The sequence below is a fragment of the Melospiza georgiana genome, chromosome Z (assembly GCF_028018845.1).
Source record: "Melospiza georgiana isolate bMelGeo1 chromosome Z, bMelGeo1.pri, whole genome shotgun sequence".
Taxonomy (NCBI): domain Eukaryota; kingdom Metazoa; phylum Chordata; class Aves; order Passeriformes; family Passerellidae; genus Melospiza; species Melospiza georgiana.
Genome location: NC_080465.1, coordinates 43,899,395 through 43,918,697, shown reverse-complemented (window position 1 = coordinate 43,918,697; position 19,303 = coordinate 43,899,395). Strand labels below are relative to the sequence as shown.

At 39.8% G+C, this 19,303-nt stretch overlaps 1 protein-coding gene across 1 annotated transcript in view; it reads right to left on the bottom strand.

The window, feature by feature from the left end:
* The window catches only part of JMY (junction mediating and regulatory protein, p53 cofactor), a 64,299-nt gene extending 45,444 nt beyond the window's left edge, over nt 1-18,855 (bottom strand). The window contains exons 1-2 of the mRNA XM_058043559.1: nt 17,766-18,855; nt 505-678 (exon numbers count right to left, since the gene is read on the bottom strand). Of these exons, the coding sequence (XP_057899542.1) occupies nt 505-678; nt 17,766-18,605 (1,014 nt within the window). The 5' untranslated portion in view covers nt 18,606-18,855. The remainder of the gene's footprint in view (nt 1-504; nt 679-17,765) is intronic.
* Nucleotides 18,856-19,303: the final 448 nt, after the last annotated feature.

Here is a 19,303-nt window from a genome sequence, read left to right as displayed (position 1 = left end):
GGCTTTTTTAGCTCTTAGGAAAATACACTGTCCAAGTGTTACAACAAATTATGTATTTTAATTTATGTTCCATGAGTTTAAGATTTTTGCAACATCAGAAAAAAAGCTACTGACTTTTCACAGTTCACCAGATTACACAGAAAATTACTTTTCATTTTAGTTACCTGAAATAATCTTCTAGAATATTCAATAGCATAAATACTGCACATCTCTTTGTATTTTATATATTACTCAATATTCTCAACCATAAAATTTTAAGTTTGACCTATTTAATTCAGCCATGCATTTGAAGGATAAGACAGCAAGATAAACAGGTGGTGTTTAGCTACATATGTCAGACGTTCTCACTCATCAAAAACACTCATGTTAGTGAAGAGCCCAGAAAAACAGGGTCAGCATCGAGTGGAAAAATATCACTTCATATACTGCATAATAGAACTAGTAAATAGGAACTAGAAAGCAGAACTTACCAAATAATAAGTATCTCAGTTGTCTTTACCCTACCTTTATCTGCTGTCTTCTAAGCATCGCAAGTTCCCTCATATCTCGAAATGGTTGCAGTAAGTACTGGTAGAGCTCTGTAGTGGCCTCTGCAAGATTACTGTAGGCTTCATCTTCCATTTGGTACAGTTCAAGGAGCTCTACCATACTTTCTGTATTCTTATGTTTTTCCAGAAGCTGCAGAAAAAGTACAAGTTTTAATGAAAATATCGGAACATTCCTGATAAAAGTGAAAGCAATTCAAAAAACTTTTTTTAACCTATCCTTTTGTATCATCTTCCCCTTCCCACAAAATCACCAGACAAATAAACAAAACAATTTTAGTCCCCAAAACACATCTTCAATTCAGCTAATTAAGTATGAGCACATCTCTGATAACTTTAACTGAGCAACACTCAGACTGACTTTTTAATTTCCAAAGATTTCTGGAAGGTAATGAATATGAGCACAAAGAAAACAGAAAAAGCAACTTAGTGTAACAATTTATAATGTAGTGATCAGGTATGCTACTTCAGACACTTCCCACTTTTGGGTAACAGAGCAGGGGAAACTGAGTGATAGATAAGGAGACAGAAAGAGAAGTTGCATTTTCAACTTTCTAAATTTTTGAGAATGTTGGTGTTCAGGTTTTGCAGTTTTTTGTCAGTCTGTTCTTTGGATACACACAGCTCCCACTACATCCGTGTGGCCTCAGACAGAGAGTAACCCATATGAAACAAAACTTCCTAGAAAGTTCAATCACAAAACTTCAAATGTATGAACCTTTCATTCATTTTATTTTTACAATGGGAATTACCTAAGCATTCTTATCTTTAAAAAATACTTAGATGTTAATATAAAATGACTTTAATTCATATAAGAAAATACAACATCGAAGTCTGTCTGTTCTATCTTTTAGTTCTTATGAAGCAGAAAATTCACTTGTATAAAGCAGCTATGATGTATGATTTTTTTATTCTATATGCTCATTTTGTATCTATTTTGGGCACTTGCCTGAGCAGACTTCACATGGTGCTGGAAACCCGTCACCATGTCTAAAAAAAATATTTACTTGTTTAATAAAAACTAATCTCATACAGACATGTAGAGTAGTTAATGTATTTACAAAGACAAGATTATCTGAAATTAATTTCCCTCTTATATAATTTTCTAAGTCAAAGTCTCTTGCCCTTTATATTATCATCCCAAAAGCATATATTCACAGTCCAAGTTTATTTAAACTTAAAGATTAGTAACACCGTGGTGTAAATACATCCTATTTTCTATCTGTTCATTGAAGTTGGATGCTAACCATCCATGAAATTTCTCTCTATAGTGAGCTGTGTTTCAGTTACCAGAATGGGTATGGAAAATGTCTTTCTTTGTAATGGAAAGTTTGTTTTAGAACATCTCTGTAGCTCCACTTTTGAAGCACTAAAGAAGGTTTGAGAGAGGGTGCAGAGCAGAAAGCAGAGATGCTTGTAGCAGCTTTATTCATATGTTCACCATTAAAGCAACAATCAGATCCCATGAGAAGACAGGAAAAGCTTTCACTTTAGGTTTAGCAGAGAAGGTAGGTCTGGGAGAGAGGATGTACAACACATGTGAGAATCCTCTCAAGGAGGAAACTTCAGCACACAGCAAACTGCTTTGTTACCTAAACAATTTCACACAGACAATTGCTCCCGTCACAAAGTCATTGCCTATGCTCTTCTACTCTTCCAGCAGCACACAGCATTTTGTAGCATTTGAGTTCTCACTGAGACAAGCCTTTGGGCTTGCAGTCTGTAAGACTAACATTTTATTAACTTTCAGTCTTAGACACACATAACATGACCTGTAACTACAGAAACCCAGATACTCTTGGATTCATGCCTTAAGTCCCTATGAATCTCACACTATTCCAACTCACTGTTTGCTTCAACCATCTAGTCTAAGAATGCACCATCTTCCTCAGCTCCACTTCATGCCACTAGGGCCTAAAAGCAGAGTTGCCATATACCAGCTTTCTCCTACTTTCCTGGAGCACAACCAGAAATCCCTCTGCAGTCGCAAAGCTATAATCAGACTTCCATCAAGGTATTAAATCTTTCTTCTCAAGCCACCCATGGCACAAAGGAGAAACTCTACCAGTACATGACAGTTTCCTTTTAGTTGCTTAGGCTATTAGTATCTTACTATTAAATAAATTTGCACCTCTGTTTCATTGTGAAACACTACTACTCCACTAGGACACAAATTCTAGAGGGCAACAAAAAATGACAGTTCAAGAAAATGTAGTCATTTAACAGGGAATCTTAGGTACATTTATTCCAGGGACAGAACAATACAATGGAAGGGCTTTTTCCTTTCTATTCACAGACCATACTTAAGTCCTTTAATAGTTCTGATATTTTGGTAGACAGGCACAACTTTGCCTAAGCTGGAGTCAAAGTGCCAAGAAATGGATGACCAACCCAATTTTATGACTATCAGAATAGTACAAAGACATCCTAAGAACACTAAAAACTAGTAGCTACTTATAACTAGTTGGCTGTTCTGAAAAAATCATGTCTCTCACTGAAAACACCAGGGATAAAATAATGAATTATCAATACATTCCTGTGCATACAAATGGTAAGCAAATGGCCGTAACTTCATGGTCTTGTCTGTGTTAGTCTGCTGCTGGGATTACCCAAAACCTAAATCAAATCCTAATTCTCAACTCCTTCCAAAATACCAAACCTTCAATTAAAAAAACCAAACACAGAAGTAAGGGCAGGTTATTCATAAGCAATTAATACAGAATTATACATACATTTACTCTTTAACTATTAACACAAGGTAAGCTTCCATTCTTCATCTCTAAGGCAATGATGCAAGCAGAATCCTATTACTAATGAGGGCTTTCTGAATGAAAATGGTAACAAAATTTTGTCTATTCGGCAGTTCCAAAAAAAAAGTAAGAAAAATTACTTAGAAACCAAAGAGTATAATCTTATTTGGTTCAATATAAAGATCAATGAGCTATTCAATAGGGGTATTCTTCAATTCTTCAAAACAGATAGGAAAATTATCAGCCTGAGAGTACTTCTTACATACAGCCTCATTCCACTCATCCGTCTATTCACACCCTATTTTCACGAGAAACACTAACCTTGGACATAAAGCTTGAATCCTGTATTCAGCTTTGGAACCCTCATTACAAAAAAAGCACTAAGGTGCCTTTCATGGAACTGGTGAATTGTCTAGAGAATAAGTTTTACAAGATTAGCCTAAATAAATCAAAAGATCGAACTCCTTCTGGTTAAAAATAGCTGCTTGCCCTACCAGCTACCAAGGAACCAGGAAGCAGAAAAACTATAGTGCCCTACTGCAATGTGTGCTTCCCCAAGGGAAGAGAGGAAGGGAAAGATCTACAAAAACCCAAATGGGATTTCTAGATACAGCACTTCTCAAAATGGTACAGTAGCTTACTTAAAACCCACTTGAAGAGATGTATTTAAGCAAATATCCAATCTTCCCCAAAAAGAGTAGATCAGATTCTAGGGAAAGTCACCTGAACTGTATGAACTAACTATAAAAGACAACTCTAAGTTTATTAAAAAAAGAGAAAAAAGACAGTATAGCTATACAGCACTTGGAAATACCATTGCCAACCCTCTTCCCTAATCTTGCCTAACGCAAATGTAGAGCTTGTCTTACTGGTGACTGGTTTTTTTAACTGATATATATATATATATATATTTTAGCTGTGTGGGGATCATCTCTTCTTCCATGCAACAAGTGACAGGACAAGAGGAAACAACCTCAAATTGTGCCAGGTTTAGATTGGACAGCAGAAGAATTTTTTCACAGAAAGAACTGTGAAGCACTGAAGCAGGCTGTGCAGTGAAGTGGCTCAGTCACCAGCCCTGGGGTTTTTAAAGGATGCACAGATGTAGCACTTAGGGGCAAGGTTTAGTGGTGGGCTTGGCAGCGCTACAAAAATGGTTGGACCTGATGATTTTAAAGGTCTTCTCTGACCTAAATGAATCTGTTTAAGTGGTTTAAAGGAATACAGAACTATTCTCTCTCACATTTTGGAACTGGAGTGCATACCAACCACCAAGGCTTCAACAGTCCGGGCTGGTATGAACAGAAGACCAATGGCTTTGATTCTACTTCTATATGGAGGCGTTTAACCCTGATGAAGAATCCAGGTGCTTCACTGCCACCAGTATGGAAGGGGCACCGACACAGGAAACAGATGGTGTAAAACTGGCTGCACAGAGCACCTCACATTGTCACGCAGTCTGATGGAGCTTTCCTGCTCCAGATCAAATCAAGCCAAAGCCTTTTTTTAGCTGGCTGCTATCCAGATAGTATTCAGACAACTAGATACCTGGGATGCTGGGACTAGCAGAGAATTAATGTCACAATGAAAACCCCACCCTCCATAGACCCACAGATAGTTTGATTCTGTATGCTCCCATTTTCACACAGGCAGTACTAAATGAGTACCTAGCCAAGTGTCTAGACCAACCCAGAATATTAAAGCCAGGCAGTTTTCAAGGTGTTGGCATAAAACACACTACCAATTTTTGTGGCATGTTTTATGCCCCAGTGAGGACTAGTTCTCAGCACAGACATTCAGTGTTATTGCTCATTTACTTCAACAGTCTCAGTATGAATTTTTGGCTTTCACAGTTTTTTAATTACATTATTTGAAGAAGTGGGTGGAGGAGAGCAGAGTAACATCCTGTACAGACCTGACTAGCTCTATACCCATTGAATGCTGCATTTATTTTAAGAATCATGTTTCACAGATGTTACATTGTTCACAACTAAATGAATCCATATATTTTAGGCAACTATTATGCAGATACACTCTAACCAGCAGGAAACACTTTTTTTTTAATGTAACAGTACATATATTTGAACCATATAACAAAGATTTTTTCTCTATTTTTTTATTTTGTTCAAAAAGCTTTAAAAGCATTACAACAGACAGTGTAATTATGTGCAGGTTGACCTCAACTGGGTGCATAATCCAAAGTTTAATTTAATCATAGAAGAGTCATGTCTTACATTTCCTTTGCTAATACTCCCAAAACTTTCCCTGTTACTCCTATTTTTTGGCATATTTTATAAAAACATTGCAATATGACTCATAAGCATTTTTAGATAAAATCAGTCATAGAGGTATTTTTTCAGTATCTTCTTCAATTCCTTCATACTTCAGAAATAACTACAGAACACCCTATTTTTCTATGAATTTAGGCTCTCAGAAGCCTGGCAGTATTACCTGCCATTTCCAAGAAGAGTTCTAAAGATTCAAATTGAAGCATATTCAGTTTCACAGGCAGAACCAGAGATAGCTGGTGTCAGAGAGAAGTACAGTACTGCAGGTAAGAGTAGTTTTAGATACTCCATCCTTTTTCCAGAGAACAGCATTCCTAGGAGTAAAATACTCAAGCCTCCTGATGATGCACTGGCAATAGTACGCAACGACGTTCAGACAATGAGTTATAAAGAAGTAAAGCTAGAGAATACATAAAATCTGTATGCAAAATTCTAGCAACTGAACTTAGAAGGCATCTTTTTTTTTTGCATAGCAGATGTTTAGAACTGTTTCTCTTTAACCAAACAAAAGAAATTGTTGTTAAAAGCAAATATACTCCTACATGTCCTGACAATAAGCAGAAGACTCAATTACATAAAATCTTCACTACAGGCAAACTGCTTTTCTCGCTCTTACAAACATGTGGTCCTGTACTTAAATGTCACCCATCACAGTTAAGAGATTAAGACTTGCCAGGATATCCAGCTGTTTGCATGACTGCATTGCCATCAATAATCTTTGCCTTTGTGATAAAAAAAGATCAGTTGCATTACTATAGCAGTAACAGACCAAAGCCAGACTCTCCCTCACAGATCTAAAGTACATTTCACTGCTAGGGCAGAAATCATCTAAGAGAACACAAAATCTAGATAGAGAGGGAGGATGTCATAAATAAATTAGTTAATACTGACTGGCATGGGAAGTGCGGGATCCAGCACTACATCTGTCTAACCTTCTAAGATTTAAAAAAGATAAAAACAAGTGAATTCCATAGTAATTTATTTGGAAACAACACAGCAACTGACCACCTACTGAGCGCACAAAAATTGTCCATTTTTTTTTCAAAGAGGCTTCTGAAGACAGGGAATTGAAGTGTATGCTAATGCACTGGCAAGGTTATTGCCTGGATTTGGGTAGTTTTTAAAATGGCTGTTTAAAGAAGAACTGAGCTAATTCAACTAATTAAACTAAAAGCACAGAAAAAACATGCATAGCAAACAAGCTCAAAGGCTGCATGTTTTCAAAAAATGGAACAGCAAACAAGAAAACCCAACAAAGATATTGGAAAGCAAAACACAGGGTGTTTAAAACACAAGAAATTAAGAATACTTGCCTAAGATGTGTCATCTAGGCCTGTTAAGAGCTACTAACACAAAATGAACCACATCATTCCCCTTTAAACACTATGTAAAACAGTCCTTTACCTCTACACAGTAAGCCTAGGACCTCAGTACATGTGTGTAGAGGTGTTCCAGATGGGCGGAAAGGGTTTTGTACTGGGGGACTACAGAAGTGGCACCTGTGAGAAGATGCCAGAAGCATCCCCCATGTCCAACAGAGCTAAAGCCAGCGAGCTCCAAGATGGACCCACCAATGGCCAAGGCCAAATCCATCAGCAACCACAACAGCACCCTGGGATTATGCATTTAAGACAGGGAAAGAGTGCTGGCACAACAACTGCAGCCCGAGAGAGGAGCAAGAACAGGTGAGAGGAACAACTTTGCACATACTAAGGTCAGTGAAGAAGAATCTGGGGGAGGTTCTCCAAGCACCTGTGTAGAGATATCCTTGCAGCCTGTGGAAGACCCCTCCACTGGAGCAGATGGATGGCCCCTGAAGTAATTTCACAGCCCATGCTGGAGCAGGCTCCTGACAACCTGTGGCCTCATGCACAAGGGAGCCCACAATGGAGAAGTTTTCTGACAGGACCCCTATGATCTCATGGAGGACACTGGAGCACTTGGTTCCCCAAGGACTTCACCCAATGAGATGCACTTACACTGCCAGAAATCCACGGAGGTGTGTCTCCTGTGGGTGAGTACCTATGCTAGAGCAGGGGAAAAACATGAAGAGGAAGGAGTGGTAAAGAAAACACATGATGAACTGACCACAACCCTCCTTCCCTATCCTCCTATGGTATCCAGGGAGAGGAGGTAGAGAAATCAGTAGGGAAGCTGAGCCCAAGGTGAAGGGAGAGGTGGTATGAAGATGCTTTATGATTTGGTTTTATTTTTCACTATCAAAATTTGATCTATCAGCAATAGATGAAATTAATTTCCCCAAGATGATTCCGTTTTGCCTGTGACAGTAATTGGTGAGTGATTTCTTCTTATCCTTATCTCAACCCATGAGCCACATCATATTCTCACCCTGCCCAGTTGAGGAGGGGAGTCACAGAGCAGCTCTGGTGGCCATCTGATGTACAACATCTACCCACGCCAAGAGCACACCCCAGGAGTTTATGACCAGCACAGATTGCTTGGCCACTTTTCACTCCTCAGTGACTCTCCCTTATACACAGGTTACAGCTCCTGGACAGTAACAATTACCTTTGTCTAGCTCTTTTACACTGCCTACCAAAACACACCTCATTTCAACATACTACCTGTAATACTACTCCACAGATAAAGAAAAGAACTGAACTGAGTAAGAAAAACTGAAGCAGTATTTTAATGCAGCCAAGTGAGCCAAAACATTACTTCCATGTATGCATCATTACTGAACAATGCAACTTCTCTCCTCCCACATGGAATTCTAAATAGAAATCTCAGCAGAACTATATGTACATATATATAACTTGCTGGAAAATCACAAGGCTCAGGCATAAAGCTCTCAGCTCTGACAACAATGTATGGCAACCTAGATCTCTTCTGAAAGCTCAAAAGGGAAATGTCAACACCTAAAAACTATGCATCTCCTTCTCTGTAAACAGGACAAACATGTAACACCACATGAAGTGCTTTTTTAAGCTGGTACTAGTCTGGTCACCTTACCTTACTGTGTGATGTGGCTGTACAACTCCTTAGTCAGACTGCCATGTTAAATGAGTGTCCAGAACCACGAGGCCTTAGTTTGAATTCAGTATATTACTTGGATAGCCATAGATGAGCTACAGAAATCATAGCAAAGGGCTAACTGCATGGGAGCAGTCATGGTACAGGAGTGGTAGGTTTTCCTTTTCCTGTTAGTAACACCCAAATAGGTATTTACATTGTAACACAATTTCATGAATGAAATAGATCTGTTTAGATCTGTATTTCAGAGTTATTATGGTATTTTGGGACTCCTTTCCTTTGAAAAGGGGCAAAATAATTAAAAGATAAAGTCACTAACGAATCACTGGTTGGTTGGAACATGGTAACTCTGAACAAAAAGACTTCTAGGCAACACCTCACCCTGAAGGCTTGGCAAAGAACTTACTTTACACATATCCTAATGAGTTCTAAGTATTTTTTATGCAGGTTAGAAGACTGAGAACATGCATTACATAAGTGTTCAGGCTGTGCCATAAAATACTTTAACTTTTGGTCCACAGACTGTCTTCTTCTATTGTTGTGAACTATGCTGTTAGTCGGGACAATATACTCAAGAGCCTCAAAACTGACTATTATCTAAACAAACTAATATTTGCATAGAACAAATACATTTAGTTAGCAGGTATTATAGTGCTAGTCTTAAAACCTTTCATATAACATTTGCCATGTCAGGACACAGGCCTAGTCAAATACTCACCTGCCATAAACAGCAAATGTTCTTTTATGAAAACAAAGAACATTCGATGGGAAGAAAAAAAAGAGGTACAATCAATTTCACTGTGAAGTCAGCTCATGGGAATTAGATCAGCAGCACTGAATTAGTACTCTTAGCAGTTTTACAGTGCATTTGGCATGGTAGCAAATAATTCTCAAATGTCTGATAAGTCTACTGTTAAGACTTTTAAAAATTGAATTCAAAGCAGGAAAAGATTTACGACAATACCAGATTCTACGTACTTGTGAGGGTGAATTTACTTTTTAAAGCTGACCCAATAGCTTGCTCCCATTGAGAGAAGATTCCTCTTCCCATTCCCTCTTGCCCCTCTTCTTCCCAGTCTACTCCAGTTCCATGTTCCTTATGCTCTCAGGTCCCCCCTTTTCCACTTCACTGTCTTTAGTATTTCTCAGATCCTTCAACAAACTAATTCAGCGTCTGGCAAAAAACTACTTTGTGGTCTCTCTAGGAGTAATTTACTGAGGTTTATTGAGTTGAATCAGCATACTGAAAGGACATAGAAGCAGAACAGGAAGGAACACAAAGCTGACGTGGGGGAGGACAGAAAGCGATAGCATCCCCCCCTGTCAACGCCAGCAAGCTGATGATCCAGTTCTTCAGCTCCCTTCAACAACATACATGATGAACCACCTTTAAGCCTGGGTGACAGATGAGAGGTAACTCAAATGGCCCTCTGTGAATTCTTTCAATGCTGGTAGAGTTCAGCCTCTATGGCACCTTATACTACAGTGCAATCATGGAAAGGCAGGCCTAAGAAAATAGCATTTTGCCTTCCTAAATGCAATTTTTAAAGCTTCCAAGCTGAAATAACAGGGATTTTATTTAAAAATTGAATACGTCCAAAAAAAAGCCCAGTAGAAAGAACATATTTACAGTCCACTATTAAGAACAAAAAGCTAAATAAGATATGAAGAAAATCCTTAGATCCCAAATCACGCATATTTTTCCTCCTACCTTAACAGCAAATACAGTAAACTACAAGCTACTATATCACTTTCATACCAGAACAGTATTTCGGGCAAAAGCAATTTCTATTAGCACCAGGAGAACACAGACTTTTATTCTGTGGCGCTAATTGTTTGAATTGGTTTTATTCCTGTTCTTAGGGAGAAATGAATGGGAGCGGAGACTCAGTTTAAACGTTTAAGGGAAATAAAATCCATGTGCGATAAAGCAGCATGATAAAACACATTTGAAATTATACACACCATTTACCTACTCATTCAACTCCTCCAGAAGACCTCCAATATTGCAAGTAGTTTGGGATTTTTTTAACCTCCTCCCATACATGATTTTTTTTTCAGAATTATACTACTCTGAAGTGACAAAATGCTAAAATTTAAAATTTTGACATATGATAGTGAACAAGTAACGCATTACTGAAGGCTAAAGAATTTCGGACCTGAAGTCACAAGGCTATTTACACTGCACAAAAATTACAAAATTAGAAACTTCTAGAACTAATCTATAGATTTTCCCCCTCAAAACTTTCACAACTTAATACATTCATATCTTTTTCATTTCTTCTTTTTCTTCTTCATTTTTTTAATATTTCCTTTCAACAGATATAAAACACTGCTTTTTAAATTTCAGGTTTCCTTTAAAAAAAAAGCAAGCCCTAATCAAAACTAGTTGTATTTTAAGCATAGGGTCAAACTAGAAAACACAGTAAGGTTCCTCCTAACATAACAATCTATTATTCTAAATTATTGAAAATCTTTTACAACAACCTTTCCCTAAAGTAGCTCAAACAAGTCATGATGCAGTACTGTTATGTGAAAAGTCACATAAATCATCTGCAAGTCGCCACAAACAAATGCTAATTGATTATTTAAATAACATTTTTCAGAGAAAAAACCCCAAACCCATCCAGTTCCCTCACACTAATATCACAGCATTTTTCCAAAAGAAGGTCAGAACCAATTGCCACAAATACATTTTGGAAAGTATTGTAACAGTATATAAATATATAAAACAATCCAAATTTTTAATTAAGAAATCAGAAGTACTCAAGGTCCTTTAAAAAAAATTTCAGTGTTTGCTGAATGACTGGAAGTGTTTTCTAAGACCTTTCCAGAAGCAAATCCTTAACAAAAAAAGTCCAAGTGTTCAAATTTCTCTGAATGGGTAATGTTTGTCATTAGTAATCAAAAAGACTCACAGACATACATCTGATATTCCTACAAAAACATCACACCTGGAAAAGCATAGATAGAAAAGAAACCCAGACACAGGGTCTTACCACTGAAAGGTTTTGAATTGAAAGCAGTATCTGCCCAAGGTCTTCTAACTGGTGAGTGGTGTCATGAGGATATATCACCCACATTCTATTTACATCTACAATGAATGGCTGCAGATGTTCATGTCCAAAGCCTGGCTTGCCAGGGAAGCCGTCTTCTCATATATACATATATATATTGACTAACTCACAGATACTCTGTATCCTTAGAATATAATTTTCCATCTCCTCCTGTCCTAGCTTCCTTCTCTCTCTACCATATTTCTAATGACAAGGTTTTCATCTCTTGCAAAAATAGTTTGGCAGATGTATCTTTAGCTGGACTGAGCCCTCAATTCAGCAGAAGTCCTCTCCAACAACAGCAATATCCTGGTGCATTGCAATGCTATGTTTCCAATAATATTAAAAAATAAATGTAAAAGCACAGCCTCAAAACCAAAAAATGCAGCAATTTCCAAAAATCTCTGCTCTCACCGCCTTCTTTAGGTTTGTGGTAGCAATATTTACATATGTAAAGCACAACCGTCCCTGACTATTTGTAAACAGTGTCTTGTCATGTTACAGAAAAATAAAGAGATTAAACTATGACAGTGAATCTGCTTTCAAATTCAACACCTGCCTGGGTAAAAATACTATGCTAGGCAGAAAAGGAGAGAAAAAAAAAATGTTACTGGCTTAAGAAAGCAGTTTAAAACATCATTTACTTGAAGGGAGGGCATTCAGTTGAAGACAAAGAAAATAATGGTGGGAAAAAATGAGAAAAAATACACAAGACAAGGGTAAGCACAAAGAAAGTACAACCCAATATAATCTCTAAAGGCTAAGAAATGAAGGAAGTTGTGAATCCTGAGCAGCACAGTGGAGTATAGAACATATCTTACATAGATTGTTTGCACCTCTTCAAAATATTCTGTCATATGAAAATACTACAAATATGTACCAACAATTTTAAACAAAAAACAGAAACTAGGGGAATATCAAATTAAATGGTCTCAGCATCAGAGTACTCCCCCAAGTAATAGACATAAATGGTTCCCCAATCCCACGTTAGGCAGTTTAAAAGACCATATACTGCATTTCTGGGGGGTTTTTTTCTTTTTCAGGTATTTGGATAAGGAAATTAATTACTAGACTTGCAAGCTGCTGTCTTCAGGTCTAAAAATTAAGACCAGGGTTACTAATACTGCTATATTGCACAGAATGCACCTTACTTTTCATCTAGGATTTAAATTCTGTCAAGAATGATCTAATCTTTTAAGTCAATGCCCTTTTCTTTTTAAAACATATAAGTTTCCCATGTTTTGAAGAAATGTACACTGTTTCAGCCACTCTGACTTTCAGGTACAGCTGCAATACTCATTGTCAACGTCCTCTAGCAAGCGCCCAAGACCAGCCAGAGCATTAATATCATGTAGGCATCTCCAAAGAGCTTGGAGGCTACCTGCCAGTTCTACAGAGTTTACCCTACAGCTGCTGACATATTTTGGTCAGTACTAACTTACAGTACCAGTTCAGTACTTAAACAGCTTCTTTACAATGGATTTATAATCCAAACCGTGTTAGTGGAAACAAGCGTTAACTCTACAAATAATAAACACAGAAAAAAGCATTCCAACATGACTAGCTTGGACTTCCCAAATGCCCAGCATTAGCCTTAATTCTGCTTTCCTCATACCAATAGGAAAAAAAATCCCCAGTATCTTATTTTACTCTTCTGTGCTCCCAATGTTAAATTCAAACCAGTGTTCTGCTCCCTCCTGAAACACCTTATGTATCTTCTAAACCTAACTACTGCAGTTCATATACAATATTAAGTTATTCTTTCTTCTTGCATAGAAAGATGTTACATTGGTTTCGATGGAAACACTACTGTTGCTAACATTTTTTTATATGTTACTGGAACATGGAATACTTTTTTGTCATGTTTTATATTTACTTTCGCATTACCTTTGATTCTGATGTTGAAACTCTCTTTAAATCTTATTGTGTCTAGATGCAGATCACTGAACAGCATCCAGTCACCTCACATTTGGAAAACTTCCACTTTTGTTATAGTGCCCCACTATCTACCATATAAACATTTATTTTAGAACTGAATGCATACAGCCAAGAACAATGAAATTAAATTCTTCTAGTTACTGAGACAACCCTGAATATTATTGATTACTAAAATATTGGAACAGTTTCAACAAAACAAAATGTTATTGGATAATATATACCTTTTTGTTGTAACAGAAATGAGTGACAATATGGAAGAAATACATGTTGATAAGTAACAAATGTAAAATTCCATTACATGTAACTGAATCAATTCCTTGCAGCTTCCTCTAATTTCACAAGCATATTTCATTCATTCAGAACACACAAAAGTAATTTATAGAAAAAAATCTGATTATGAAAGAAATAAAGTGACCATATAGCTTTCCATCAAAAGATGCTACATTTTCTTCTCATACAAGTTGTTACTGTAACAAAATAGATTTATTTTTCCTTCGCCTTTCTAGTTCTTTGAATCAAAGGAAAACTAAACCATGCAGAATTATTCTCATGCTTAGCAAATACATCACCATACAGGAGATGGAGATTATAAATAGCAGTAGGTCCTCACTTTCATGGCAGTCTAAAGTCAGCCACTGAAGAGATGCTTTCAGAATTACTTCAGAATTTAATCAGGCACTTACAAGTGTTTGAATTTTCACATTTAAAAAAAATGTAAAATAAAACACACAGCGTGGGGATACAAAAGAGTCTTTGTCTACCTGCAAACACTGGAATTCATAGATGTTATAAAGCAAAAAGAAAACCAAAGCAAGCTTCTGATTAGTTTTATACCTGGTGCTCAAGATCCTGTAGACTATCATCCAATAAATTTCACCCAACCAGGGCTATAGACCAAATTTTGGTCTACTAAGAGCTGTATGGAGCAGGAACATTCCCAGAAGCTGGTATTTCAAAGGTGCTGAAGCAGACATATAACATACAGATAGATTTCCCACATAGTCAACTTGTTATGCAAGAGCACACAATGAAATATGTTTGGGGCATGACTAAGCCACCCATCCCTCCTGATGACAGTTTACACTAACAACATTTTTTATTCAGGAAAACACGACAACCTTCAGCCTTCTGAAAACACAGAACGGACAAAGAGATACAGCACCATTACTGATATTACCAAACTCACCGAAAATCACAAACATCTACACTTAATATAGAAAAACTCTTCTCTATGTAGGAAGAACATAAAACAGGCAACTGGCAGGACCAAGAGTACAGTGACAAACTTTTTCTGTCTTCCTGACACAAAGTACAGTATTTTGGAAATACTGTCCAGGAAGCTGGAATCCCAAAAAAGGATTCAATGGTATACTCTCTGTTGAAATAATATCTTTTTATCTTTTAACTGAGTACCTGAAGTTTTTTTTCAAGAGGTATAAACTTATTTATAGTTTTTAAACTAGTTTTTACTTTAAATAAATTCCTCAACTATTTCAAAATTATTAAGTTTTATTTGAAAAAAAATAAAAGAAATGTTATTTCAAAACTGCAAATCAGGCAGAAGAAATTAATCCCAGGTCACACAGTTCCTCTACAACTATTGTACTTACTCATCTTGGATCTGTTTCTACTTGCAACATTCTTATGGTTTATTAAAGGCCTAAAATTTGGACTGAGATAAAAATTACTATTACAAAAAGCAACGATTACTAACTGCTGTGAAAATAAACTGGCTTGTGTGTTATTTATGGAAAGCAATGACTGTCCAAGCAGGGGATGCTAAAACAATGAACATGAGGTTTAATTGCTCACTTAAGAATACAAATCAACAGAAACTACAAGCATTTCTCAAGTAATAGTCTAACTGCACAGAGGAATTTGTCCTAGAAAATGTAACAGATATATTAAATAACTATAAACTACAGAGTCACATTTTAAGATGCTAAGTCAAAATCTTGGAGTTGCACAATTTTATATTAATGAAGACGCTTCACATTTCCTCCTAGATACCATTCTGGTTACCAATGCTTCTCACACACTTCCTCTTTTTCCAAAAAATTCTTGTAAGAATTTGAAAAATTATTTAAAATTCCTTGGATCCAACATTCCTGCTATCAGCTGACAGAATTCCAGCACAGATGGAAAAGTAAAATGTGAGATAACCTACTGAATGCATGTTTGTTCTCTAAAGTACAAAAATCTTTACTTCAAAAATACCAAGCAGTGCCCATCATCCACTGCTTCATTTCCTTAGAATTGCAATGACAAGGAGCATCAGTATTTGCTTAAAGGAAGACATTTCCTGTAGACCAAGCAAACCCCTAACAGGTAAGGAAAAGAGAAACCTGAGAGCCAAGAGGGAAAGAGCAGGTCATTCCATTGGTTTCTTTTCTTAAACATGAACTACCCTTAATTAAAGGAGGATCGACTTACACAACTGACAGAAGTACAGCTGTATTGACTTTAGGTACACTACCAGACTGATTATCATGGGAAAGGAGGGTTGTATAGTAGTCAAATACATACACAGGCTCTGCCATTTTACCTGCACCAAGTTCAGAACATTAACACAGAATAAAATTATGTAGCTTAGAGAACCAATTTATTTTTGCCAGTAGTACTGACAAAATAGAAATTGAGATTCCCCCAGAAACAAGTAGCTCTTGCTCAGTAATTCTTAACTAGTATTTCCTCAAAAACACCACATCCCTCGAGTTAGGTATCCAGCTCCCAAATTCCATGTGCTTAACACGAACTTCTATTATCCTGCACAGCAACTTGTAAAAACTGCTGAATTGAAAACTAAATCTAATTTAAGCATACATTCCCAAGCATTCATACAGCTTAAAAAGCCAGTGAAAGACAATATGTTTTCATAGTCTGTGGATTAAAACCACTGCTGAATTTTATCAAACTGATTTTTCTACACTGAATTTTATCAAAAAAATTGCCAATTGTAGACCATATAGCAAGATTTAATTAAGTCCTTGAAATAGACATGAAAAAAAAAAATCAAAATTATATACCCTAACACAACAGTTTGGAACTAAACTACCTGGCAATGCTACACTTGGATGTTCTTACCGTGATTACATCATGGATACTACAATTTTCTCATACTCTGTAACTCCAGTCACAAAGGAAAAGCTTGGCATGAATTCTATGGACTCAAAACTATGCATCAGAGAGCAAGAGGATATACTCACACTCCATCAAGGAAAAAAAAAATCACCACCACACATTTTGCAAAAGAATATTGGCAGGATATACGTGGGTAGCTGAAGCAGCCAAACTTGACCTATATCCACAACAGAACTAAGACGATGTTTGTAAAAATAAAGCACAGTGTAGCCTGACTCATACTCATAGTCACACCTTGATAGATCCGGGTATATTCTGGACGAAGGCCACAAAACCCACAAAAACGAGTATAAAATTCTCATTTTATACCTGTGAAATCTGGGTCCTCATACAATACAGTCCACGAAGGCCGATAAAGCAAAAATTCTCTTACACTGATGCTAGAAGTCAGTTAGATGGGCATCCTCAACTACTCTGTCTAGAACAGTATATGGTTTAAGAAAGACACAAGTGTCCTGTAACACCCAAGTCTTGACAGACAATACCAACAGCAACACAGCAAATACCCCCTAGGACCAGACAGCTTGCTTTTTTCTTTAAATTCCAACTCTAGGAACATCTCAGTTGAACAAAAGCTGTACTTACCCCTTACTCCACTGGAGAACATAATCTTGCTATATAAATACCAGATTCAGCACCACTGTATGAACCTGGAATTTTCTGGTCTTAAATGCCTAAACTGTACTATCAAAATAAACACCACATGTTGCTGCTCTCATTTAACAGAAAAAAAATTCAGCCCCCAAAACCTCCTGGTGCAAGGCAACGCAATAACAAAAATATGGGAGCAAGACCTTGCCAAATCCATCGGATATTTATTTACAAACATCTACATTTGACTGCACGGAAAAAAGTACTGAGCCACACACACTCCGATGAGTCGGGAAATCTGCACCTCCTTAAATCCTGACCCTAGGGACGTTGGAAAGGCTAAGCCCCATTTTTCTCACTAATGAACAGGACAACAAGAACAAAATCGACTAAAAAAGACGGCACAGATTAAACTAAATGCGACACTAAAGTGGGAGCATCTGGACCACGCAGCAACCTCACCTCCTGAATGCGCCTGCGGGCCCTCTGGAGCACCTCCTCGTACCCCTTCTGTCGCAGCTCACTCAGACTCTCGTAATACTCTTCGGGGTCGTCGGTCTCGGTGAAGAGCACCTGCGAAAGGATCTTCCAGCCACAGGTATCCAAGCTGTGAACCAAGTAAACTTGCAGCTTGTAGCAGAGAGCGTCCATCTCCTGCTCGGATAGTTCCGGTGCTCCGAAAAGCACCGTCCACATGCCCGACGGCTCCTCGGGGAAGGCAGGCAGGTAAGGCTCCAGCTCCGAGTTCACCGAGCACAGCTGCTGGTGCACGGCCCGCAAGTCTTGGAAGGAGAACAGGCCGGCCCAGCTGCACTCCTCCCCCGCCGGCTCCGCGTCGGGAGCGCTCAACTCGCTCGCCCGAGGCGGCGAGGGCGGCAGCGACAGCGCGGCGGCCACGTCCTCCTTCCCCAGCTCCAGCACTTCGATCTCCTCGGCGGCACCTGCCGCCTCCGGGCCGCGCTGCGGCCTCCGCGCCGGGCTGCCCTTGGGGCGCAGCGGGCTCTTGGGCAGCGCCTCGGCCCGGGCATGGGCGCAGCCCCGGGGTGGCCCCGGGTCCCTGCGCACCGCGGGGCCGCCAGCCTTGGGGACGGCTCCGGCCTCGGGGCCGCCGCGGCGCAGCTCACGGGAGCCGCTGCGCTGGCGCTGCGCCGTGCGGTTGTGGCAGGTGATGGCGAACTTGCCCTCGATCTCGTTCCAGGCCACGATGAAGGCGAACTTGTGCTTCTCCCGCTCCTGGAAGGCGTGCGGCCTGACGGCCACCCAGTCGGCCTCCAGCGTCTCCTCCAGGGCGAAGGCGGACATGGCGCTGCGCGACTCCGCACACGGGCACACGCCGCCCGCCCTCCGCGCTCCCGTCCCGTCAGCTGCTCCGCAGCCCCGCACCGCCTTACCGCCCACCACCAGCCATCTTAGCGGCCGGGGTACAAGGGGAAGGGGTGCGCTGCTTCCCTACCGGAGCGACGAGGGAGGAAGGGCGGACGGGAATCGCCTCCTCCGCTCCCCGCGCGGGTCCCGCCAGTCACCAACGCGGACAATGCGCGGCGCCCCCGCGCAAGCCCCGCACGCGCGTCACGTGGGGCGGGATCTGTTTACAAGCGGCGGCGCTGCGGCAACTCCGCGCTGGCCCCGCCCCCCGCGCGGCCTACTGCAGCCCCGCCCTCCGCAACGCCTTCCCCCATTGGCGGAGAGGGGCGGGCGGAGCCTCGCGCCCCGGCCGCGCCGCGGAGCCGCCACGCTCGCTCTACCTCGGTAGGCGTGGTAGGGCGACGCCCCGCCCCTTCGCTCGGAGCCCCAACGCGGCCGCTCGGGCCCCTGGCGCGGCGCCGTGCGGAGGAGCCGCTAGGGGGCGGTGCGGCGAGGGCTGTGAGGGGACTGAGCGGCGGGGGCGGAGAGAGGGAGGCGGCGTCGGGCGAGAGTGGTTCGGTGGCTGTTTGTGCGTTATTTCTGACTGGCCATTGAAGCAAAATAGTTTAAAGATCAGCCGTCGGGAGCGCCTAGCG